At 47.2% G+C, this 26,817-nt stretch overlaps 1 protein-coding gene across 1 annotated transcript in view; it reads left to right on the top strand.

The window, feature by feature from the left end:
• Positions 1-26,817, top strand: part of LOC119971355 (dynein heavy chain 5, axonemal-like) — a 461,705-nt gene that overhangs the window by 76,160 nt on the left and 358,728 nt on the right. The window contains exons 11-15 of the mRNA XM_038806777.1: positions 1,528-1,743; positions 8,729-8,836; positions 14,719-14,804; positions 15,403-15,724; positions 22,072-22,278. Coding sequence (XP_038662705.1) covers positions 1,528-1,743; positions 8,729-8,836; positions 14,719-14,804; positions 15,403-15,724; positions 22,072-22,278 — 939 coding nt within the window. The remainder of the gene's footprint in view (positions 1-1,527; positions 1,744-8,728; positions 8,837-14,718; positions 14,805-15,402; positions 15,725-22,071; positions 22,279-26,817) is intronic.

The following is a 26,817-nucleotide window of genomic DNA, read 5'->3' as shown; positions in this document are numbered from 1 at the left end:
ATGGCTCAGTTGCTAACCCCTCACCGATGGAGGATCAGTGATGGGGCGGCACCGATTTTTCCCACGTAGAACTCCATGGATCCTTCGGACATAGACTCCAATTCGGATAATCCAGCCTGTTTTTAGATTAAACAGAAAGTGAACACCAGAATCATTGGTGTTACCTCTTCCACATTGTATACTTGCAACATCTTGCTTGATCGATTGCTCGGCAAGTTAGACTTAACTCTGCATTGTTTAATCAAATACCCTCTTTTGTGACAATAAAAACACTCAGCCTCCTTAAACCAACATGATTCAGGAGTGTGGTTACCTCCACATCTGTAACATTCCCTTTTTAGCATTACTGACTGACGACATATTCTGTATATTTTTTTATATGCTGATGGTTGAAATTGTTTTCTTCTTCACGGCTGTTTCAGTGGTTTTGGCGCCACGGCTGGCTGCAGGTTCCTTCCCATTACTCTGCAGCTCTTGTGCACCTTTTTCAGTGATTTCCATGGCCAGTGCTACCTCCATTACTTGTTTAAAATTTGTGTTGTTATCTGTAAGCAATCTGTGTTCATGCCACACACTAAGCTATTCCATAACCTGTCAATTAGGGTGGCTCCAAAATCACAATTCGCGTTGAATTAAATTTGAATCAGTGGAGTATGACTGAGGGTTGAGGTTGCAATTGAGCCCTCACTAAATCCTCAATCTCACTAAATGATTTGGAGTCAGGTGCACTTGAGGCTGTATGAGGTTATAGGTCTGAGTTCCACCAACACTTAGTTTGTAGGATCGTTTTGTGTTGTGCCTCCTCGCCTATTTCATTTGCTTCAAAATAAAACCCGATTTGCTCAACGTGTTGTGCCGAGCCTCATGGAGGCTCAAATGGGTCTGTTCACCCAAAGAGAGGCATTCTGGTAAGTACCTTTCTTCAGACTTCATTAAAACAGGATACTCATGGGTGTCGGGCTAGAGACAGTGTCAAGATAAATTATCCTTGTTGCCAGATATAATTATGCATTTTCAGAGACTTAATAAGTGAACACAGAAGGTATTTGTTTATAAGAATTGTACAGCAGTATGGCTGTTGCCAGCTCCACAAAAACTCTCTGCCTTGGAGCCTTTCTCATCATGGGGTGATTCCAAACTCCTGATTGGTCACCGAGGCCAGGTGATCCTTACTCTGCTGTGTTGCCCTTAAAGGGACAATCACCACAACTCCCTTCACTATCTTTCACCGCCACCCTAACAATATTGCACACCGGCTTGGTTTGACGAACATTGTCTCACCGTGATCTATTTCGAAAAGCAGTTAAGTAACACAAATCTGAGAATTCGGACACATGAGAGGTTTTAGAGCCAATTGTGTGATTAAAGAAGGGAATTCAGATTTATAGTTCTGGACACCAATATGTATGAAGAGGTTGATATCTCCTGACAACTAACTACTATAGATAAACCTTGTGGATTCAACTGTGTCACTATTCAGCTTGGGGTGTTAATATGAACTGCTTGTTCTTTTTCTTACAACAATAGGAATACCAGTCTTGTTATAATATTACCAAACAAAAGATGAAGGAGAATCAGAAGGGAAAACCGTTTGAGTTTAGTGAAATGCACACCTTTGGAAAGTTTGACATCTTTGAAAGGCGACTTAAAAAGATTATTGAGATGCTTGATACTATTAAAATATACTCCAGCCTGGAGGAATCCACCATTGAAGGGTCTGAAGAGATAGCAAGAAAATTCCAGGTCAGAGGTTATGTGTCAAAATCAGACGAATTTTTATTTGCTTCAATTCATCTGGGTTTATACATCAATATCTAATTTCTGTTTGTCGCTATGTTAAAGTTAAAACATTTTTAAGAGAACTGGGAAGTGGTGTTCATTACTTTGGGTGGATTGTCCCCTCTTGTCATTATTTTCATGGCGGGATGAGAAAGTTGAAGTTATTTCTGCCAGACAGCAGTGCGGGCTTAAACACGCAATTGTGCACACCCTGCCTTATTATTTATGCATCCGTGTGTTCAGTGACGACTCTTATTGAAGGTGCAGGAAGTCAGGCACCTCACAATCATGCCCATGCACCAGATTTAAAATGTACCCAGAAAGGCTTTCACAAACGGGAGAGAGTAGCAGGAAAAGGCAGCAAGCTACGGCTCCCACTTCAGCAACACATCCCTCAATCATTTCTAGGAGGCCGTGCAAGAAAAGCGTCTTCCCCAGGGATGACCGCAGGAGGCCATCCCAGTTTCCCACCATGGTCTAGGAGGAGGTAGCCTGGGGACTCCATGCTATGTGAGGTGCAGAGGAGGACCACCCTGCAGTGCAGGAAAGGTTTCAATGATTTGATCCACGCTGCTCGGGTAAGTGAACATTTTACTCAATTGTGTTTGTCTCATGGGACCTGGGATTCACTGGCAAGGCTAGCATTTTTCTTGCCCATCCTAAAATGTCCTTGACAAGGTACTGGGCTGCTGCCTTATTGATCACCTGTAGTCTATGTGCTGCACTATTAGTAAGGCAACTGCGGGAAATTTCACAGTGAAGGCACAGCCATGGGGTGGAGGGGAGCACACCTTTTGCCCTTGTCTTTCGAGATTGTCCAGCTCGTGGGGTTGGGAGGTGCTGTCCAAGGAACTTTGGTGAGTTGCTACAGTGCATATTGTGCATGGTACACAATGCTGCCACTCTGTGTTGGTAGTGGAGGTACTGAATGTTGAGGGTGCTGGATGGGGTGTCAGTCAAGTGGGGTGCTTTGTCCTGGATGGTATCCAGCTTCCTGAGAATTCTTGGGGCTGCACTTATCCTGGAAACTGTAGACTATTCCATTTCACTCCTCAATTACGCCACGCACATGGTGCTCAAGTTTGGGGTGTCAAAAGGTCAGTTAGCAGCCACGGAATTAGCAGCGTGTGACCTGCTCTTTCATCAAATGTGCTCACAACCCATTTCTGTGTATTTATGCTGGAGAAGATGGCCCACAACAGGAGGGAGAGAGAGAAAACTGGAGGGGGGATGCCTGAGCTCTGGCCCCTCACACACAATTTGAACAGTTGGCTGCCGAGCTGGCAGAGGAGGACTGTGCTTGTGCCGATGGCAAGGTTGGCATTCCCCATGCATTCAATAAGGAAATATGCATAATCAGACTACCTCAGAAAATCAAGGCAATTAATATGTGCTAATTTGAGCCAGCCTAAGCAGTCATTCATTCTCTCCTCTCTCCATTCTAGGTGCCAACAGGAAGAGGATGAGGCCAGTCCCCTCACCTGAAGCCAGTTCCAGCCCAGAGGAAACTCAAAGGGTGATGGCAACCTTTTGTCTGCAGAACCATCACCATATTCACTTGCACCCTCCCCCAGCCCAGAGACGCACACTGGTGGCACATATATCTAATTTAGACTCAGGCTCTGGTGGTCACTGCACAGACATGCACCCACAGCAGGAGGAGGCAGTGACAGCCAAAAGTCTCTGGCACTCGGAGGACTACTAGGAAAGAGGCCTCTGCACATGTGAATCAGCTGACTAGCTTCTGAAAGTTGCCATGGTGAAGATGCTGGAGTATCAGCAAGTGGGCAGCATGGTAGCACAGTGGTTAGTACTGTTGCTTCACAGCGCTAGGGTCCAAGGTTCGATTCCTGGCTTGGGTCACTGTCTGTGCGGAGTCTGCACGTTCTCCCCGTGTCTGCGTGGGTTTCATCCGGGTGCTCCTGTTTCCTCCCACAAGTCCCGAAAGACGTGTTGTTGGTTGATTTGGAGATTCTGAATTCTCCCTCTGTGAACCCGAACAGGTGCAAGAATGTGGTGACTAGGGGCTTTTCACAGTAACTTCATGCAGTGTTAATGTAAGCCTAATTGTGACAATAAAGATTACTAAAATTAAATTAAGTCACAGGGGAACATCAGGCAGAGGTGTCAGAGGCCCCCAACAGACTGGCATGCAAACTAGAGGAGTCTGTCTGCATGTTCTCTGTTGTAATCTCTTCAACATGTGAGTCAAAGTCTCCATGGGGAGGATGGCGGAAGTCATGGCGAGCCAGGTCCAGCAGAACACCCAGTTTCCATCAGCGATGCGCTCAGAGCTGCCCTGTGTTCCGCTGGGGCGAGGTATGTTGCCCTCCCTCCAGGGCTCCCTTCTCAAGGAATCGAGGAGGGGCCCTCGGGCAGCCAAAGAGAGGGGAATCGTCAGGTGACACACCAGGGCATCTACCCAGGAATCTTCAAGGGTGCCCAGGCATTCTTAATCCTCTCTGCCTGTGACCCTATCATCTTCAGCTGCTCAGGCCAAGAAGGGTGCACCTTCCCTTGCGCAGTAGACCCAAAACAGGCAGGGTTCCCCCAGATCTTGGCCCTCCAGAGGAGCCACTGAAGGCATCACAGATAACAGGGCATGGCTGTCAGCAGCAGAACCAAGGATAGATCCTCGTCCCCCTAGTACATGGCTACGCATGGAGACATTGCTCTTTGACGACAAGGGTGATGGCTGCCATGTGCGAGAAGCCTCCCATTCACATGATTCCGCTTGCGTCCACTGCCCTTGAGACTCTATTGACAGACCTTGTCGCAATGGAAAGACTAACCCCACATGAGCCCTTATCAGGCAGATTCATTCTGCAGAAAGATGGAGGTTTCCAGTCACGGCTTGGCTGCCATTCACCTGCATGCCTCATCCTCCCTACTCCGTTTTCTTCCCTAACTCTGCCTGGAGCCAATATCTCCGAGTGGACATCAGTTCCAAACCTTGCTGTGATCATGTTGTTGTGAGAATCCTCTCGGCCAGACCTGCTGCCAGGTGGCCTTCACCAAATAGTGAGGAATAGCAAATGAGAATGTTCTCATCCAGTCTCCACATGATTATCAGGCTTTCCCTTTCGTTGCCTAGTTGTGCTGATCTTCAGCACCACCCACCTAAATAGACCCTCCACCACCTTCATATTTTACAATTGGACATTGAGGGCATTGACTTGAACTGGAGCTGGCTCTGTCTCATGGTAGTGCCTGTTTCATTTCAAACTGTTTCTATCATCTTTTACCACTCCCACATCATCCACCTGCTTCATCCCCATCACCACTGACCACTGCCCCGCCATGTCACCTTCATTCTCTCTCCTTGACGACCCTTCAGCCTCTCCCTTCACCCTGGACCCTATCACTGTTAAGTTGGAAGTGCCTTCCCTCCCCCATGAGCTCACCCCAGTCACTATTCCTTTGCCCACCCTGATCCTCCCCAGTCCTGCAATCCATGTCACCACCCTTGTCCCCCTCCATTACTCCCCGCCCCAGATGGGAACTATACACGCCATACTCAGAACCATACCCTTCCACACTACTGCATTCCACTTCCCCCTCACAGTTATCATCCCCTCTTTATCACCAGCACCTCCACGTCTCCTCCAGGGTTCCATTGCCAACTTAACTGACCCCTCCCTCTGAAGCATTCTGGCCTTGCCCCACCACACCCCAAATGCCCTCATGCCTTCTTTCCACCCCCCAAATGCCTTCCTTGCCCCCTCACTCCATCGACACCCCTCTTTACCTCCAGACTCCCCTCCACCCTTCATCTCAGCCAGATACCCCTCTTCTCATTCAGATACCCCTCTTCTCATTCCGAAACCCTCCCCTTTGTGTCTTTCACACAGCCCCCACCATATACACCATAGCTGCAGCCACCATCAGCTTGCTTCAACTCCAAGGTGAATGCATTCAGGTTCTCCCTCGCCATGAATGTCCAGTAGGGTTCCAATTGATGTAAATTCCCACTGAGGGCATGATTCCAGTCTGTTGGGGTGTTTTTTAAAATTTTAAAATATTTTTTATTCTCATCCTTTTTCACATTTTCTCCCAAATTTACACCCAACAACAATAAACAATAATCAGTAACAAATATGTCAATCCCCATATCAATCACAACGATTCCATCCTCCCACCAAACCCCAAACATTCGCCCGCATGTTCACACAAAGAAATGACAAAAAGAAATTAGGGATCACCCATAGTCGCCATTAACACACACAGCCCCCCTCCCCCCAACCCTCCCACCCACCCCCCCAACTAATGTTCGATGTTATCCAGTTCTTGAAAGTGCATGATGAATAATGCCCATGAATTGTAGAACCCCTCCGTCCTTCCCCTCAGTTCAAACTTAACCTTCTCAAGAGTCAAGAATTCCAACAGGTTCCCCCACCATGCCAGGGCACAGGATGGAGAGGCTGCTCTCCATCCCATCAGGATCCGCCTTCGGGCGATCAACGAGGCGAAGGCTACGACATCTGCCTCCGCACCCGTTTCCAATCCTGGCTGATCCGACACCCCGAATATGGCCTCCCGGGGACCCGGGTCCAGTTTCACATGCACCACCTTGGAAATTACCCTAAAAACCTCCTTCCAGTAATCCTCTAGCTTTGGACAGGACCAAAACATATGAACATGATTAGCGCCCCCGAAACGTTCACACACATCTTAGAACATAGAACATAGAACAGTACAGCACAGAACAGGCCCTTCGGCCCTCGATGTTGTGCCGAGCAATGATCACCCTACTTAAACCCACGTAACCCGTATACCCGTAACCCAACAATCCCCCCATTAACCTTACACTACGGGCAATTTAGCATGGCCAATCCATCTAACCCGCACATCTTTGGACTGTGGGAGGAAACCGGAGCACCCGGAGGAAACCCACGCACAAACGGGGAGGACGTGCAGACTCCACACAGACAGCGACCCAGCCGGGAATCGAACCTGGGACCACTGGAGCTGTGAAGCATTGATGCTAACCACCATGCTACCGTGAGGCCCCCATCTTCTACCCCTTCAAAGAATCGGCTCATCCTCGCCCTCGTGAGGTGTGCTGTGTATACCACCTTCAGCTGTATCAGCCCCAACCTCGCACACAAGGTGGAGGCATTCACTCTCCGGAGCACCTCACACCGGCCCCTCCTCCATATCCTCTCCCAGCTCTTCCTCCCACTTTGCTTTGATCCCTTCCAGTGGTGCCTTCGTCTCTTCCAAAATAGCTCCGTAAACCGCTGACACTACCCAATTCTCCAGTCCCCCTGTCGTCAGCACCTCCTCCAGCAATGTGGAGGCCGACTTCACCGGGAAGCTCTGTATCGCCTTTCTGGCAAAATCTCGAACCTGCATATATGAACATAGAACATAGAACAGTACAACAGAGAACAGGCCCTTCGGCCCTCGATGTTGAGCTGAGCTTTGTCCAAAACCAAGATCAAGCTATCCCACTCCCTGTCATTCTGGTGTGCTCCATGTGCCTATCCAATAACCGCTTGAAAGTTCCTAAAGTGTCCGACTCCACTATCACAGCAGGCAGTCCATTCCAGGGGCTGGTTTAGCTCACTCAGCTAAATCGCTGGCTTTTAAAGCAGACCAAGCAGGCCAGCAGCACGGTTCGATTCCCGTACCAGCCTCCCCGGACAGGCGCCGGAATGTGGCGACTAGGGGCTTTTCACAGTAACTTCATTGAAGCCTACTCGTGACAATAAGCGATTTTCATTTCATTTCCACACCCTAACCACTCTGAGTAAAGAACCTACCTCGGATATCGCTCCTATATCTCCCACCCTGAATCTTATAGTTATGCCCCCTTGTAACAGCTACATCCACCCGAGGAAATAGCCTCTGAACATCCACTCTATCTTTCCCCTCATCATCTTATCAACCTCTATTAAGTCACCTCTCATCGTCCTTCGCTCCAATAAGAAAAGTCCTAGCTCCTTTAACCTTTCCTCATAAGACCTACCCTCCAATCCAGGCAGCATCCTGGTAAATCTCCTTTACACCCTTTCTAATGCTTCCACATCCTTCCTATAATGAGGTGACCAGAACTGCACACAATACTCCAAAGGTGGTCTCACCAGGGTCCTGTACAGTTGTAGCATAACCCCACGGCTCTTAAACTCAAACCCCCTGTTAATAAACGCTAACACACTATAGGCCTTCTTCACGGCTCGATCCACTTGAGTGGCAACCTTCAGAGATCTGTGGACATGAACCCCAAGATCTCTCTGTTCCTCCACATTCCTCAGAACACTGCCGCTGACCCTGTAATCAGCATTCAAATTTGTCCGACCAAAATGAATCACCTCGCACTTATCCGGGTTAAACTCCATCTGCCATTTCTCGGCCCAGCTCTGCATCTTATCAATATCTGAACATTTCCCCCTGCTCCAGCCCATACTTCGCTTCCAGCTCCTTCAATCCTGCCAACTGATCCCGAAGAAACAAATCTTTTAGTGTCTTAATCCCCTTCTCCTCCCATTTCTGAAAATTTCCATCCCACCTCCCTGGCTCAAATCCTGTTGGGGTTTTAACGAGCATGCATAAGGTGCAAAATGGATTCCCACCAAACTACATTGGGAGCCCTGACTTGCTATCAGCTTGCCATGAATGTCAGGAGGGGATGTTCCTGACCTGGTTCCCTGACATTGGGATTTTTTGCTCCCCTCCATATCTTCTGCCCCTGCCCACCACAAATCCCATTGATGGTAAGAGAGGACAATTCCACCCAATGTGTTTATTTGAAATTTCAAACCGTACGTTTTGTCTTCCAATGATGTTGGTATGCTTTGTGAATTAGATGAGGGGCACCCTCTCACATTTTGCACCTCATTATAAGGAGATGTATTGGAAGTAATTTAAAACATAAATCTAGTGTATTGAACGAAAAAAGGATTTTTTTTGATAGTCCAGTTCATTTTTTGTCTTTCTTATCTTGCAGGTTATTGTATCCGGAATGAAAAAGCAAGATTATAATATCCTGGATTACAAAAAGACTGTTTTTGATGTGGATTACAAGCATTTTACTGCACAGATCAGTGACTTACATGTTTGTATTCATTTAAAGATCGCAATGGAAATATCTTAGCACTCAGTGCATAGAGAATCTGGGGGCATGATTTTTGACCTCACTCTGGGACTGATAGAGCTGGCAACGCGATTCCGCAGAGATCAGGGCATCATCTTTAAAGGGCGCTCCAACCTGCGATAAAAATAAACACTGGCCCGGCACCTGAAGCGCATCTTCAGGACGCCAATGCACTGCTTGATCACGGTCCTGGTTGCGGCATTGGCATCATTGTAGCGGGTCTCCGCGTCAGTCTGTGGTATCCGGATAGGCATCACCAGCCACAGACGCAGTGGATAACCCGCCACCCAAGAGCTAACCCCTCACCGGGGGATGTGCTTAGAAGCTGTTGGGAACCGTTGAGTGTGCAAGGATGATGGCATCGTGTACGCTGCCTGGATATTGGCCGCAGACTTGCATGAGCAAATTTCGTGGTCACACAGCAGCTGCATGTTCATGGAGTGGACCCCCTTTCGGTTTGTGCGCCGGTGCTATTAGGTGGCATGCGTCCCTGGACCTGAGGCATCCCGGTGATGGCAGCGAATCCCACTGCCCGGGCAACCTGGTGGGCTTGGTCCATAGTCAGGCTGATATATTGCGCCGAGCAGACATATAGGACCATTAATGGGCAGCACGGTAGCATTGTGGATAGCGCAGTGGCTTCACAGCTCCAGGGTCCCAGGTTTCGATTCTGGCTTGGGTCACTGTCTGTGCGGAGTCTGCACATCCTCCCCGTGTGTGCGTGGGTTTCCTCCGGGTGCTCCGGTTTCCTCCCACAGTTCAAAGATGTGCAGGTTAGGTGGATTGGCCATGATAAATTACCCTTAGTGTCCAAAATTGCCCTTAGTGTTGGGTGGGGTTACTGGGTTATTGGGATAGGGTGGAGGTGTTGAACTTGGGTAGGGTGCTCTTTCCAAGAGCCGGTGCAGACTCGATGGGCCGAATGGCCTCCTTCTGCACTGTAAATTCTATGATCTATGATCTAATTCTATGATGACCTCCGTGATGGCATGGATGCCCCCGTGCACCCAGGTCGGCGAGATCCCAGACAGGTCCTCGCTCGGCACCTGGAAGGGCCCCATAGCGAAAATGTTCAGAGCGTCCGTCACCTTGACGGCCACTGGGAGCGGGTGTCCCCCCAATACCCCCGCGGTTCCAGGTGTGCCATGATCTGGCAGATATGCCGTACGGTCCCCTTGCTCTTTGACACATCCAATCCGGCAGGTCCTCGAATGACAGGTGCACACGAGGTCTGATGCGGCACCTCCTTCCCCCTTCCTCCTCGGCCCATTGGGTGGCTAGCTTTCCATGCTCACCGGCTGGTTCCTGTTCCTCTGGGGCAAGCTCCGATGCTGCAGGACCCTCCCCAAGCAGCTGCTGCTCGTACAGGCTCAGTGCATCCGCCAGGGCAAGGCAGATTCTAACCATTTAACTATTCCTGGTGTAACTCTGGGCTTAGTGGGTTGCGCAGCAAGATGCCTGCCTTGTCGTAGCATTGTGGATAGCACAATTGCTTCACATCTCCAGGGTCCCAGGTTCGATTCCGGCTTGGGTCACTGTCTGTGTCGAGTCTGCACATCCTCCCCGTGTGTGCATGGGTTTCCTCCGGGTGCTCCGGTTTCCTCCCACAGTCCAAAGATGTGCAGGTTAGGTGGGTTGGCCATGATAAATTGCCCCTTAGTGTCCAGAATTGCCCTTAGTGTTGGGTGGGGTTACTGGGTTATGGGGATAGGGTGGAGGTGTTGACCTTGGGTAGGGTGCTCTTTCCAAGAGCCGGTGCAGACTTGATGGACTGAATGGCCTCCTTCTGCACTGTAAATTCTATTCTATGACTTGCAGCAATGATGGTCTGTGCCCGGATACCCCATGGCCCATTCCCTGGTCACCCCCCCCCCCCGCCCCCGCCGCACTACCCCGCCAGCCCGACATAGGCCACCACCCCCCCGCCAGCCTTGCCAGCCCAGGACCGGCAGCCCACGATCGCTCCTTTGGGAACAGGTCCTACCTCCTCTTTCTCTCCCTCAGCAGCCACTGTGACTGTTTCCTGATTTTAAATACCACGAGTGATCCTTACCGTTGTTCATTCCTCCTGGTGGAGGTGGAGCATCGCGGGAGGCCCAGAGAATACCGTGGTGGGCCCATTAATGATATGCCAAAAGCATTTACTTTACAATCTGCATGTCCATGCTGGTGTGCAGAGTAGATTGCATTGATACCGCTGTCGAGGCACCGGAGCATGCCATTCCATTGGACACAGCCCCGATTTCCGGCACACGCACGATTCTCCGCCCAATCATGTTTCACAATTCAGTGTCGGTGGATGGAGAACCCCACCCATTATGTCTGAAAGATTTGCAAAACACTATTATGGAAATGTTCATGCACACTGCAGAATATTGAAAAAGTAAGCAGAACATGTTTAGAATTGCAAATGTTGAGCAATATTCTGTGGGCAGTACTTTCCTATATAACCTCACTTAATGTAGGGCGGGATTCTTTGCTTCCCCAGCCGTCTGTTTCTCGGCAACGCACCATTTGCTGGTGACAAGATTCTATCTTCCCGCCGCTTGTCTACAGGATTTCCCATTGTAACCACCCGACACTGCTGGTAAGCCCGTGGGCGTGTGTGCGCTGCCAGCAGGGAAAGTGAATCGCAACGACTGGAGAATTCCTGCCGTAGCTTTCAATTATATGGAGAAGGCTCGTGATCAAATCCAAACAATTATTTGGAGTTCTGTTTGCCAATGTAAAAACCATGGCAATTGCTTTAACAGTTCACACAATTAACAACAAACATTAGGCAGTTGAAGGTTAGATTTCCTTTGAAGCTCTGGATTTTCTCCCACTCTCTGTTCTGGTAACTCATCAAATCTCTATTGAAAATTTTGACTTCAAACATAAATGAGGCATTGAGGTGGCTAGGATGAAAGCATGCAACCACAGGTAACCACATGCTACCACAGGTAACCATATGCTACCACAGGTAACAGGCAGCATGGTAGCATTGTGGATAGCACAATCGCTTCACAGCTCCAGGGTCCCACGTTCAATTCCAGCTTGGGTCACTGTCTGTGTGGAGTCTGCACATCCTCCCAGTGTGTGTGTGGGTTTCCTCCGGGTGCTCCGGTTTCCTCCCACAGTCCAAAGATGTGCAGGTTAGGTGGATTGGCCATGATAAATTGCCCTTAGTGTCCAAAATTGCCCTTAGTGTTGGGTGGGGTTACTGGGTTATGGGGATAGGGTGGAGGTGTTAACCTTGGGTAGGGTGCTCTTTCCAGGAGCCGGTGCAGACTCGGTGGGCCGAATGGCCTCCTTCTGCACTGTAAATTCTATGGTAACCACATGCTACCACAGGTAATGGTCAATAGATTGGAGTAATCTCTCTGAGTTTTCAAAAATGTCATGAAGTGTCAGCTGAGGTCATTGCTTCCAGAGTATTTTATTTTTGTATACTTAATTTACTTTTGAGTTGGAGAACAACACGCTAGATAGTGGTAGGGTAGTAATGTCACTCAATGAGTAAGACAAAGGCCCAGGTTAATTCCTGGGGAACGTTCAATGAATAAATCTGAAATATAAATCTAGCCTCGGTAAGTCACCATTGGCGATTAGGTCGGGATCGAACAATATCTCAACATCTCATTGGATCTATTTGCCCGTGGATAGGCATTTGGGTGATTATTTTCTCTTCTTCAGATTTTGATTAAAATAGGATGCTCACACGTGTCAGATCGCAGGCAGCATCATCATTAATCTGTTATCCTCATCGCCAATATAAGTCCAAAAATGTGCAGGTTAGGTGGACTGGCCATGCTAAATTGCCCTCAGTGCCCCAAAGGGTTGGGTGGGGTTGTTGGGTTGTGGGGATGGGGTAAAGTTGTGGGCTTCAGTGGGGTGATCTTTCCAAGGGCCGGTGCAGACTCGATGGGCCGAATGGGCTCCTTCTGCACTGTAAATTCTATGCTGAGTCCAGTCATGATCGTATTTATTGGTAGAGCTGGCTCAAGAGGTTGAATTACCTACTCCTGCACCTAGTTCTTATGTTCTTATGAAAATATTACTGGTTATTGTAAAAAGAAATCTGGTTCACGAACAACCTTTCGGGAAGGAAATCTGCCATCCTTACCTGGTCTGGCCTGCCTGTGACTCCAGACCTACAGCAATATGGTTGATTCTAGGCTAGCAAGCCCCTCAGCTTGCCAGTCACATCCCATAAAAGAATAAAAGTCATCCCATTCCAGCAGTTGAACTTGAACATTCAGCTGAAGACTAAAATTCCTTGCACGCTTCCATAATGATCACCCTAATGTCTGCCTTTCGTGAGCTGATGCATCCTTGTCACATTCCTACCTTCACATCTTTGAGTGAGATATCCAAATGCCAGGCAGTTTGGGAAATATTTCTGCTGTGATTTTCATTAGGTCAAGGAAGTGGGTCAAGATGACCAAAGCCTAGGTAACCATAGAGGTAAGACATTCCTGTTCCCAGTTTCCATGCTTTCAGCCCAGCCATCTCAATGCCACAATTATGCGCAAAGTCAATTCTGTTCCGGAACACCTGGACACAGCGATTACCATAAAATTGGGTTGGTGGAGTGCATTCCTGTCAAGGAGCCCATCCATTTTTTATCTATTAATTAAATGGAACATTGAGTGAGTTCCTTTACAGGATTGCACTAAAGAATACCTGATTTTTCAGTATTCACTGCACTCCAGGTGATTCAGTACAGTTGGCCACAGACCCCGAACAATTTCTCCTGGGAACTACACAGCCATCAAAGAAAGAAGGACCTGAATCCCATCAATCTGATTCCAGAAGTGAAACGATTGGGCTGTGACCTCACACATTTTTGTATTAATTTACAAAACCAATTAATTGGAATTCATACAATGGCTTAACCCCTAAACGCTGCTGACACTAACCCTTTATATAGATGTCGATGGCGGAATTTTATAAACTTAATCCCCGCTGAAATGGTGGGACTGTTTCTGAGTCAGGAACGCATTTGATTAATTAGTGGGCTTCACTAAGGTTCTTTCACTGAACCACAAACATATCATCCTGCCTCTTGGTTCCTTGGCCAATCCTGAGGATGGGTGGGACGATGTGCCCCAACAAGCAATGAAGGATCTCTATTTAAATAGACCCCAGCAGAACTCACAAGAGCAACACTAAGTGAAACATTGAAGATACAAGTGGGAACCAGGAACTTGGTGTAAAGTGGAGGCAAGATGTGGAAAGGCTGCACACTGCACAACCCCCCCACCCCGGGTTCTAATCTCCAAATGCAGCCAAATTCATCTTCCCTTGTCAAATAGAATTCTACCACAATTGCCTCGTGTGTATATTGATATGATCATTTACATGGTACATGTGTTTTTACTCAAGATTATCTATTAGGGTTCCACATCTTTGATCACTCACAGACATGGACTCTTTAACTTTACAACCCAGATTTCTATATCTCTGTATCTATATATCTATATAATATAGATATAATTTCAGCAGTCCAGGAGTTGAACTGAAAACCCATGGGCTGCAATTTACCAGCCTCATCGCGCCTGACTCGGAAAGCTACAAGGTCGTCTCTCGTGAAATTTAACGGCCTCGTTTTGCCTTGCGAGATCTAGTGAGATCGCCTGAGGCGTCGCAATCCGGATCCTGCCCATTGTGGGCTGGATCCAGATCAGCATATTCAAGTGTGCAGTCAGACTCACTTGAATATGTTCACACTGGAGTTATCCAAGGCATGGGATCTAACACTCGCGCCTCGCCTTGGCAGGAGGTAGCCACCCAAAAGAAATAAAATATAAGTGAAATAAATGATGTACATTATATCAACATTCTTAAATTTAATTTGACAGATTGAAATCAAACAGCTCATGGAAACGACTCTTGACTGTATCTCAAGCACTCAGAAGGCATTGTCACTTGTGGTGAAGTTTGAGAGGTAATTTCAAATATGTCGCTACAAACGTACTGGTGCCTTTGACGAATCTGTACCCCCCATGTTTCTTTAGAAGAGCTGTAGATAGTACATTTGGCTCAACAAAGGCTTTCTATTCTAAACGTACAGTGGGGATTTGCTTTGCGCACTTTCTAGCCTCATGATTCACATCATCAATAATTTCACAATCACAAGTTTAGAAGTGGTGTTGTGCTAAGCCCTTGCTAGAATACCATAACAGACTGGTATCTTGAGTCCACAATTACAAAGTTCTCACTTTGACACAAATGTGCAATTGAATCGCCTTTCCTACTTTAGTTTTTTTTAGACAAAATCCTTTGCATATTGTGAGCTGGCAAATGTTAGACCCTACAGAACAGAGGGAAGTAGATCCTTGGAAAATAGGCGACAGGTTTAGATAAAGGATCTGGATCGACGCAGGCTGGGAGGGCCAAAGGGCCTGTTCCTGTGATGTAATTTTCTTTGTTCTTTGTACAGTGACAATGATACAGGAGCAAGGAAAAGACTGCACTTTAATTGACTCCATTCAGATTTTTGTCGTGATGTGTTTTATCTTAATATGTGACCATCTTAATTTCAGGCTTGGAATACCGAATCTGGGAATTGATAAGCAATTTCAGAAAATTCTCCACAGCTACAGTAACGATATCGATCTGGTGTCCCAAATTTACAACAAAGAGAAGACTGATCCTCCAATGCCACGTGACTTTCCTCCAGTAGCTGGAAAAATCATTTGGGCTCGACAGCTCTTCAGACGGATACAGGAGCCTATGTTGCTGTTCGAACAGAGGCCTGGCGCCCTGCAGAAAGAGGATGCAAGGTGGATCATCCACAGTTATAATAAAGTAGCCAGAGTTTTGTTGGAGTATGAAGTGCTTTATCATAGAGCCTGGATGCAACAGGTATGCTCTTGCAATATATACTAAATACAGTTTTTCTGGTCCTGTATATAATCTTCAAATGTACATATACAGCAATAGGTACAGTTTACCTATTGGATGATTACAAATCTCATATGAGACCATTAAAACAACTTGGGGTTGCTTGCTGAACATGTAATATCATGTAATATTATGTCAGTTTCTTGCTACTTTGAGATAATTTGTTTGTCCACCTAGTTCCATTAAGAAATAATATCCAAGAGAAATATTATATCTGAACTATCAGATTGAGACCTTTATTAGTCACCACTTTTTTAGACACCACTGCAAGCAATTTATGTGTAGGTCCATTACTTGTGCAGAACTTTATGCTGTGGAATTGTTACGACCCTTGGTCAGACCCCATTTGTGGGGAGATCTGGTTAGGGACCAATGCGTTTGATTAAAACAGACGTTTGAGATTTAAGACATTTGCTAATAGAATAAAATCACAAGATTCCACAGGTTTGGAACAAACAAAAATATACTTTAATATACAAGTTCAGAAAGATGAACCAATTTACAATAACTATCTTATACTCTAACATTTAGGCTAAGTATGAGGTACATGTGAATTAACAGGCAAACTGTGGTCAAACACACCACACTACAGGATAAATGCCAAATGCGGCCAAACCCAATTCCATGGATTTCTTAAACAACCCACTCAGATATTTGTCACATTGTGAGCCAACCAATCTCACTGAAACTTCTTCTATCTCACAAGGATTTTGAACCTTCACCTTTGAAGATCTTAATTCTCGCTAAATATTACTCCGACTTCAACATAAGCTCACCTCGCAGGTTTGCAATCTCACCTTCTGATATTACATTTCTCTGGCTTTCCAAGTACATACAAGCATTAGCTGGCAAACGCAATTTCATATCTTCAGCTGTGCCAAGCAGAAAAACCACTGGTCCAGAGGGGTACTTCTATCCCAATAGCCCACTTATAGGCTGCTCACCACAGCCTTTTCTCAAACTTGGGGCCTGTTTCCCTGCTCCTTTTCTTTTACTTAACCGGGTCCTATTGCTGTCCCTTTTCTTTTTCCTCACCTGGGCCACTTGCTGGCTGACAGAGTGACTAACTCAAACGGATTGTTCACTGACCCTTGAATTGATCTTGAGACCTATCAAAACACTTCAAAATTTACATAGATGATTTGGAGTTGGGGACCAAGGGCAATGTGTCCAAGTTTGCAGACAACACTAAGATGAGTGGTAAAGCGAAAAGTGCAGAGGATACTGGAAGTCTGCAGAGGGATTTGGATAGGTTAAGTGAATGGGCTAGGGTCTGGCAGATGGAATACAATGTTGACAAATGTGAGGTTATCCATTTTGGTAGGAATAACAGCAAACGGGATTATTATTTAAACGATAAAATATTAAAGCATGCCGCTGTGCAGAGAGACCTGGGTGTGCTAGTGCATGAGTCACAGAAAGTTGGCTTACAGGTGCAACAGGTGATTAAGAAGGCAAATGGAATTTTGTCCTTCATTGCTAGAGGGATGGGGTTTAAGAATAGGGAGGTTATGTTGCAATTGTATAAGGTGTTAGTGAGGCCACACCTGGAGTATTGTGTTCAGTTTTGGTCTCCTTACTTGAGAAAGGACATACCGGCACTGGAGGGTATGCAGAGGAGATTCACTAGGTTAATCCCAGAGCTGAAGGGGTTGGATTATGAGGAGAGGTTGAGTAGACTGGGACTGTACTCGTTGGAATTTAGAAGGATGAGGGGGGATCTTATAGAAACATTTAAAATTATGAAGGGAATAGATAGGATAGATGCAGGCAGGTTGTTTCCACTGGCGGGTGAAAGCAGAACTAGGGGGCATAGCCTCAAAATAAGGGGAAGTAGATTTAGGACTGAGTTTAGGAGGAACTTCTTCACCCAAAGGGTTGTGAATCTATGGAATTCTTTGCCCAGTGAAGCAGTTGAGGCTCCTTCATTAAATGTTTTTAAGGTAAAGATAGATAGTTTTTTGAAGAATAAAGGGATTAAGGGTTATGGTGTTCGGGCCGGAAAGTGGAGCTGAGTCCACAAAAGATCAGCCATGATCTCATTGAATGGCGGAGCAGGCTCGAGGGGCCAGATGGCCTACTCCTGCTCCTAATTCTTATGTTCTTATTGTTCTTAAGAGGGTCCCGTCCTCGACATTAGGCAGCAACAAATGTAACAGGCAATGGAACATCCTGCACATTAAATGTTACAATCTCCATAGACTACACGTTTACAAAGCACACAGAGAAATAGAAAAATGGATTTTGTAACTTAATAACATTTCATTTTAAAAACATTTAGAGTACCCAATTCGTTTTCTCCAATTAAGGGGGAATTTAGCATGGCCAATCACCTATCCTGCACATTTTTGGGTTGTGGGGATGAAACCCTCGCAAACACGGGGAGAATGTGCAAACTCCACACCGACAGTGACCCAGAGCCGGGATTGATCCTGGGACCTCGGTGCCGTGAGACAGCAGTGCTAACCACTGCGCCACCGTGCTGTCGCTAACTTAAAAACATTTCGTAACACAATTTCACTTAATATTTATTAAATTTGGCTAAAGAAATTCAGATTCCTTTTAGTGGTTGGAAATCTGTGTGAGCATGTTGGAATCTGTGCCAAAATTCCACATATGCACTCCAGTTCCATGAATCTTTGACTGAAGAGTACAAAATTGTGAAATATATTCAGTGGAGAGCATCACGAAATTCCAGAATCTTACACCATGGATTGAGGCCATTTGGCCTGATCTGCCGGTGCAACCTCTTTGAAAGTGCTGTCCAGTTTATTCTCCGGGTGATGAAAACACTGCAGTAGAAATTGTACACAATCAAAGTATGTGCTAAACTGTACTCCGATCACAGGAACAAGAATAGGCCATTCAGTCCTCTAGGCCTGTTTTGTTCAATTAAATAAAGGCTGATTTGGACCTCAGTTCCATTATCTATCTGCCTTAACTCCATATCCCTTGATTTCCTGATCTTTAAAGCTCTATTGATTTCCATCTTAAAAGCTCTAGTTGTCCTTGCATCCACAGCCTTACCGGGGAGAGAGTTCCATATTTCTACTGCCCTTTGTGTGAGAAAGTGCACTTGATTTCCTTTCTAAATGGCCTAGCACTAATGTTAACTTCAAATCCACTTGTTGATGATTTCCCCCATGAAAGGAAAGAGTTTTTCTATATCTATTTACTCTGTTGAATTAATTTAAAAATTTGAACACTTTGTTCAGGTCATCTTCTTTCAAGGCTGAAATTTCTGCCCTCAGTTTATTAATAATGTCTGTAAATGTTGCTGAATTGGTGGCCACACCCCTTTGCCCGCACCCCTAAAACTGGCACGGAGTTCTTAATCACATATGTGGCATCGGGAAAAATCACTGGACAAGACTTTGATTTATCTCCTGTATCTTCTACAGGTAGCAATGAAAACGTCTTGAGCATGGAAGCAGGCTCTTTGCTTCATGACAAAGGTTGTGATATATGGGAAGTGGAAAACAAACAGATTGTTGGATTTTTGTTTTGAAATGCCAATATCTTACAGTGTAGGTAATGGGCTGGATTCCCCGTTCCCTCAATGCCGTGTTTCTTGGCTGTGTGCCGTTCGCTGGTGGCAGTATTCTCTGTTCCCACTGCTGTCAATGGAATTTCCTATTGAAGGCACGCCACGCCACCAGGAAACTCGTGGACAGGGATGCCCTGCCAGCCAGGCCAGAAAATCCCAACAGCCGGAGAATTCTGCCCAATGTTCCAGTTTTATGCTATCAATGGGTGAGGCTCTTCGCTGGCAGAGCAAAGTCCATAAATTATTCCCGTGCTTAATCCAGTAGTACCTGTACTTAAAAGGATGTGTAATGTACATTAATCTTTTGTCAGTACTATTAGGCAATTAAAGTTCTTGATATTTAATTTAGTGATTAAATACTTCAACTGCCATTGATTTATTTTTAGCATTGCCTCCATAGATCGGAAAAAAGTAGGAAGCTACAGATACATTATTTTGATTTACTTCAGAGCTAAAGAAGATCTACCTGGTGAATTGCATCAGAATTCAATTTGTCCATACATGAGGACATATGTTTATAAATTTTTATTATTTTCAATTGTTATGGTCAAGGGATGAAGGGAATCTGAATTTATTTTCCCTCACCTACTGTTCCGAAGCTGAAGATGCTTTTGAATTCTTTTTAAAGTAGGCTGTGCTGTGTTTTCCCAAATCCGCAAACTCGCATTATGATTATCTCAGATGGTTAGTTTATTCCTATTCAAACCCGGGTTGGAGTGTTCGCAATGTGCCACTCCACTAAACTCACTCATACACAGTAAGGGGGATAGAAAAAAAGTTTTAGGACCAATAGTCAATATTAGATCACAAGATTGTCAGAGTTCAGAGTCAGAATGCAGTGAGGAGCTTGATCTCAACTGGCTGAAGACCAGAGTTGTAATCTTCCTTTTACAGTTGATGCAAATACCGCAAGATGAAGTTGATACACAGAGAATGGTCAGTTCTGCAGGCGATGGAAGGAAATCTCCCAGCAGAGCCAGGGGGCTGAATTCTCCACCGCCGGGATTCACCGTTTTGCCAGCAGCCCGGGGCTATCCCAACGGCGTGGGGCTGCCCCACAATGGGAAACCCCATTGACCAGCCGGAGAAACGGATAATCCCGATGGTGTGCTGCACCAGATGGAGAAACCAGCCCAGGCTTTTAGGAGCAGGCTGTTGTTCAGCTGGTATCCTGTTTCTTCGTTTTGCAGGTTGGATGTCAAACAGGAGACAGAGAATTTCTCAGTCCTCAAAGGAATATAGAGATTTCAGAATCTGCACTCGAGTCATGTGACCTTCTTTCTCCAAAATTATTTCAAAAGGGATGTTTATCTACTGTCTGGAACTGGCTTTGATTTCAGGACAGATAATGTCATTGAAGTCCACGGATTCTCCATTGGCATCAACACTTAGTCTCAGAAGTGGAGGACCCCGCCCACTGATTTCCGAGTTTACATGGACAGGGAAGGTGCCGAGGGTAAAGAGGGTCCTATCCTACCGCAGAGGGTCCTATCCTGCTGCAGAGGCCGAGGCAGAAAGGGGGGCTGGCGCTCCCGCACCTGCTGTACTACTGTTGGGCTACTTTATGTGGAGTGGGTCAAGGTGGAGGAGGAGTCCTGTAGGTGATCCAGTTTGAGGGCTCTGGTGACAGCTCCACTGCCACTAGCTCCGGGAAAGTATAAAGGGAGCCTGGTGGTACAGCCAACAGTTAGGGTGTGGGCTGCGGAGACACTTTAAGTTGGAGAGGATGTCAGTGTTGACAGAGGTTTAAGCCGGGGGAGATGGATGGGAAGTGGGGAGAGGCGGGACTGAAAAGGGTGAGGGACCTGTATCTGGAAGGGAAGTTTGAGGGCCTGGATGAGCTGGGGAAGAGATTTGAGTTGCCGAGGGGGAGTCAATTTAGATACATGCAGGCGAGGGACTTTGCAGGAAAGGAGTGGAGGCCATTTCCCAGGTTCCCCTATTGGAGTAATTGCTGCTCCCAGATGAGTTGGGAGAGGGTAGGATTGGGGATGTATCTGGGTGGTGTAGGGAGCAGGGGGCACAGGAGGTGAGGATCAAAAACAAATGGGAGGAGGAGGTGGAGTAGGAAATAGGCTGGGGTGAGGTGAGGCGATGCGCAGGGTGAATTTAACCTCCTCTTGCCGTAAGGATGAGCTGGATTCAGTTCAAGGTGGTACATAGGGTGCACGTGACCCAGAAGAGAATGAGTGGGTTCTTTCAAGGGGTGGCTGATGAGTGCGAGAAATGTGGGCGAGGGCCGGCGAGCCATGCACACATATTCTGGGGTTGCGAGAAGCTGGAGAGTTACTGTGAAGCAGTGTTTGGGACGTTATGTAAAATTGTGGGGGTGGAGGTTGGCCAGACACAATGGTGGCAATCTTTCGGGTATCGAAAATACTGGAGATGCACGCCGGCGGGACTGGCCAAAAACAGACTGCCGCTCGGCCCATTGGGGCCCGGAGAATCGCCGGGGGGGGGGGGGGGCCGCTGCCAATGACCCCCGACCAGCATGGCGTGAATCCCACCCCTGCCAGAAAACGACGCCGGAGAATACGGCATCCGGCGTCAAGGCGGCGGGGCAGGATTTGCGCCGCCCCCCCGGGATTCTCCGACCCGGCGGGGGGTCAGAAAATCCCGCCCAAAACAAAATGTGACTTGTAGCAGCTATTCTTTTTGTTCTGCAGAAAATGCATTTAAAAAATAGCAAAAAGGTTAAAGTTTTGGATACCATTTTGGATTTCTTTTCCTGACATATTGAAACAACACAATTCTGTTTCAGATGGACACTGTCCAATTTGGTTTCCAGGCATCTTTACTGGTGAAGCATCCAGGCACTGGCGAAATATTTGTGAACTTTGACCCTTATCTGACAGTGCTGATCAGAGAGGCTGAGTGCATGGCTCGAATGGGTTTAGAGATCTCCGAGACGGCAAAGGCACTTCTCCAAAAACGACACATTTTGAAAAAGATGTACAATAAACTGCAGGTATTAATGGCTACCACTGAGATGGCACGGTAATAATATGTAGAGGATTATGCTTCTCTTCACAAGGTAAAAACAAATGTAAATAGACGAAAAGAGACTTACAAAATAATTCTCCAAATTGTTCTGGCAGACACACATGAACAGTTTTATGTTACCTGCAGTATGTGTTTTACTCAAGAAACAAAGTTTCACTTAAAGGATGCATACATCAGACAAATTAATTTAAGTAAGAATAAAAAGACCATGATCGTGATCTGACGTCCCTGTTTGCCGCGAGCACAAATCCCATAATGGCCACAAAATCTTGTGAGCAGCCAAAACCGGGATTTACACCGGTGGAATCTCAGTTTGAGATCTTCCCCGCCCCTCACCAGTGACGTAATCAGGTTCATAGATTTAAATAAATTTTAATGTAACTAATGGGTTTGACGCCATAGCATTCACCCATGACGTAACCTTCCCCGTAGCGGCGTGATGTCACGCCGCGTGAATCACGCCTGGTTTTCAAAAGCGAAACCTAGTTGTGTTGATCACGCCGGGGGTGCGAAGGTGCCTGGAGGTCCCGGGGTTGAGGGACAAGGCTGGGTATTGCACCCTGGCACTGCTGACTGTGCCCCCTGGTGGTGCCCCTATGTTCATGTTGTGTAGGAGGGTGGTTGAGGGTGGGGAGAGGGGTGGGGGAGATCCCGATCTCCATGGGGCTGAGAGGGGGTCCTTTAATGTAACTTTGAGATAGCGGCGCCCTTCAAAGATGGTGCCCCGATTTGTGTTGAGTCAGCCTTGCCAGCTCTATCAGACCCCGAGGTACCACAATGACAGTACAAGCCATGCCCTCAGATTCTCTGTGCCAGAAAATCTGGAGTAAAAACTCAGCTGTGTATCTGCAGAGATGCACGTGGGTTTTCAGCCTGAACCTGACCATCTACCTTAAATTTGTCTTAAAATGAGGGAATGGTTTCTTAAAAAAAATCTTCATTAAATTTTCAACATTTTATACATAAACATAAGGAAAAGACAAACAAAAATACAAAATGCACCCCCCCTCCCCACCCCATAAACCAGAAACTAACTTCCCTCACCCCCCCCCCCCCCTCCCCCCAGCAGCTGATGGAGGCCAGTTCCTTAAAGTGAGAAACCCTTTCACATTCCCTCTCAAGGTGAACTTAACTTTCTCCAGACACAGAAACCCCATCGAGTCCCCCAAACACACTGAGGCATAGGATGGAGAATCTGACCTCCACCACAACAGGACCCGCCTGCATCCTAGCCATCTGCTAGGATCTTACCGCGACTGCAGCTCTGACAGGTCCGACACCCCGAATATGGCCCCCAGGGGATTGGGCTCCAAGACTATTTGCTAATTCGGTGACATGGTGCTGAAGAAGGAGCCCCAGAATTTCCTCAACTTCAGCACGACCAAAACATATGTACATGGTTGGCCTGCCCCCCTCTCACGATGCCCACAAAAGTCCTCCACCCCTCAAACAACTGACTCATCCTCAACCTTGTTAGGTGCACCCTGTGCACCACCCTTAACTGCATCAGCCCCAGCCTCACACAAGAGGTTGATGCATTCACACTCTGCAACACCTCGCTTCCAGCACCCCCTCGATTCCTCCTCCCACTTAGTCTTCACACCCTCCAAAGTCACCGCATCCTCCTGCATAATCATCCCATAAATAGCTGAGATGACATCCCCCTCCAACCCCATCACTGACAGCATCCCCTCCAGCAAAGAGGGGGGGGGAGGCATCACTGGAATCGTTGGGAAAATCTTCCTGACAAAATCCACCACCTGCATGTACCTAAAAACCTCGGTCCGAAACCAAACTTTTGCCTCAACTCTTTCAACTTTGCGAATTGTCCTCCCAGGAATAGATCCTTTAGTGTCACCACCCCCTTCTCCTCCCAGCCCCGAAACCTCACATCAAATTTGGCCGGTTCAAACTTGATTCTCTAAGACCGGAATCAATTTCGATGCGCCCCTAATTTAAAATTCTGCCGAAATTGCCTCCATATCTTCAGCGTTGCCACCAATACTGGGCTACTCGAGTACTTCCCCAGCACGAGCGGGAGCGGCACCATAGCCAACCCCCACAACCTCGACCCCCTACACGAGCCAGCCTCCATCTTCACCCACACTGCTTCAGGCTCATTACCCCAATCTCACACCTTCTCGGCATTCCAACTGTTTCCCTCTCTGAAGCACCGTTTTATCAATCCTAGTGATCTTCCCAGCCCAAAAGAATGATAAGATTAGCGGCTCCACTCCCACAAAAATACCTTTGGCAGGAAGACCGAGGTCACTGGGATAAAATAGAAAACATGGCAAAATATTCATTTTCACCGATTGCATTTGGCCTGCAAGAAACAGGGGGAGGCTATCCCACGTCTGCAAGTCTGCATTGACCCGACTCACTAGGCTTGTGAAATTTAATTTAGGGAGTCGGGTCCAATCACGAGTCATCTGCACCCCCAGACACATGAATGGGTGCCACCACCCAAAACGGCAACCCCCGCACGTTAGTCCTCTTTCCCGGCAGGGAAACTCTTCTCCAAATTTAGTTTGCAACCTGAAAAAGCCTCAAACCTCTGTCGCAGCCCCATTTCGTGCCAGCCCTCATTGGGTTGGTTTAGCACAGTGGGCTAAATAGCTGACTTGAAATGCAGAACATTGCCAGCAGCGCGGGTTCAATTCCCATACCGGCCTCCCCGAACAGGTGCCAGAATGTGGCGACTAGGGGCTCTTCACAGTAACTTCACTGAAGCGTGACAATAAGTGATTATTATTATGTCTCACACCTTAGGAATCAGGTCTGATATGTACAAAAGCAGGTCGTCAGCATCCTGTGCTCCACTCCCTCCTCACTCCCTCCCACAAGTCCCGAAAGACGTGCTTGTTTGGTGAATCGGACATTCTGAATTCTCCCTCTGTGTACCCGAACAGACGCCGGAGTGTGGTGACTAGGGTATTTTCACAGTAACTTCATTGCAGTGATAATGTATGCCTACTTCTGACAATAATGATTATTATTGTTACTATACCCTTCCACTTATCTGAACGCCTCAGCGGAATGGCCAAGAGCTCTATCGCCAACACAAACAAGAGGAGGGACATGGGACACTCCTGCCTCATTCCCCTCTGAAGCTGGAAGTACCCCGAGATCACCTCGTTCGTACGAACGCTCTCCATCGGATCCGTGTATCACAACTTGACCATGCCACAAATTTAGGCCCTATCCTGAACCTCTCCAGCACCGCAAACAAATAGCTCCACTTGACACTGTCAGACGTCTTTTTCGCGTCCAACACCACTATGACCTCCTACTCCTCCCTTTCTGCCGGGGACAGAACCACATTTAACAGACACCGCACATTTGATGCTGACTGCCTCCCCTTTATAAACCTCCTCTGGTCCTCACTAACTACCTGTGGGAGGCACTCCTCCAGCCCAAATGTCAATACCTTGGCAGTATCTTGGTGTCCACATTTAACAGGGATATCGGCCGAAATGACCCACACTCCACTGTGTCCTTATCTTTCTTTCACAAAAGCAAAATAGACACCTGTCCCATTGACTCTGAGCAGCCCCTCGCCACCGCATCCGCGAACATCTCCACCAGCAACGGTGCCAACTTGCCTAAATTTCTTATAAACTCCACCAGAAACCCATCCGGCCCTGGCGCCTTTTCCATTCACCGTCCGCACCTCCTCAATCCCTACGGGATCATCGAACCCGGCCCTGCCCTCCTCCCCCAACGTGGGACACTCCAATCTTTCTAAAAACTGCCAATTATCTGACTCATCCCCCGGGGGCTCCGACCTGTACAATTTCTTACAGAAGTCCTCAAATACCCTATTCACCTGCTCTGGCACCGACACCAACTCTCCCGCTCCATCCCAAATCTGAACAATCTCCCTGGAGGCTGTCTGGCATCTGAGCCGACACACCAACAAACAACTGGCCTTCTCCCCATGTCCATACGCCGGCCCCTTTGCCCACCTCATCTGTAGTACCGCTTTCCCCGTGGACAAAAGATCAAACTTTGTCTGCAGCTCCTTCCTGCTAACCAACAACTCAGGGATGGGATCATCCATATACTTCCCTCCACTTCCAAGATCTCATCCACCAACTGTTGGCATTCCTCCCTAGCCTCCCTGTCAACCTGTGCCTTATACATGATAACCTCTCCCTACACCACCGCTTTCAACCCCTCCCATACCACCGACGACAAGACCTTCCCGTTGTTATTAAATCTAACATAATCATCAATGATCTCTGCCATCCTCCCACAGAAATGCAAATCCGCCAGCAACCCATGTTCATCCACCACGCCGGCCTCGGTGCCATCCCCCTCTCCAAGATCACACTCACCAAGTGCGGTGCACAATCTGAAATAAAAATAGCTGAGTATTCAGCTTTCCTCACCCCTGGCAGCAACAGCCTTCCCACGACAAATAAATCGATCCTCGAATATACATTATGCATTGGAGAAAAGAAAGAACACTCCTTACCCCCTGGGTGCAGAAACTGCCATG

The sequence above is a fragment of the Scyliorhinus canicula genome, chromosome 9 (assembly GCF_902713615.1).
Source record: "Scyliorhinus canicula chromosome 9, sScyCan1.1, whole genome shotgun sequence".
Classification (NCBI taxonomy): domain Eukaryota; kingdom Metazoa; phylum Chordata; class Chondrichthyes; order Carcharhiniformes; family Scyliorhinidae; genus Scyliorhinus; species Scyliorhinus canicula.
Note: the sequence above shows the minus strand (reverse complement) of the source record. Positions and strands in the feature narration are given on the sequence as shown.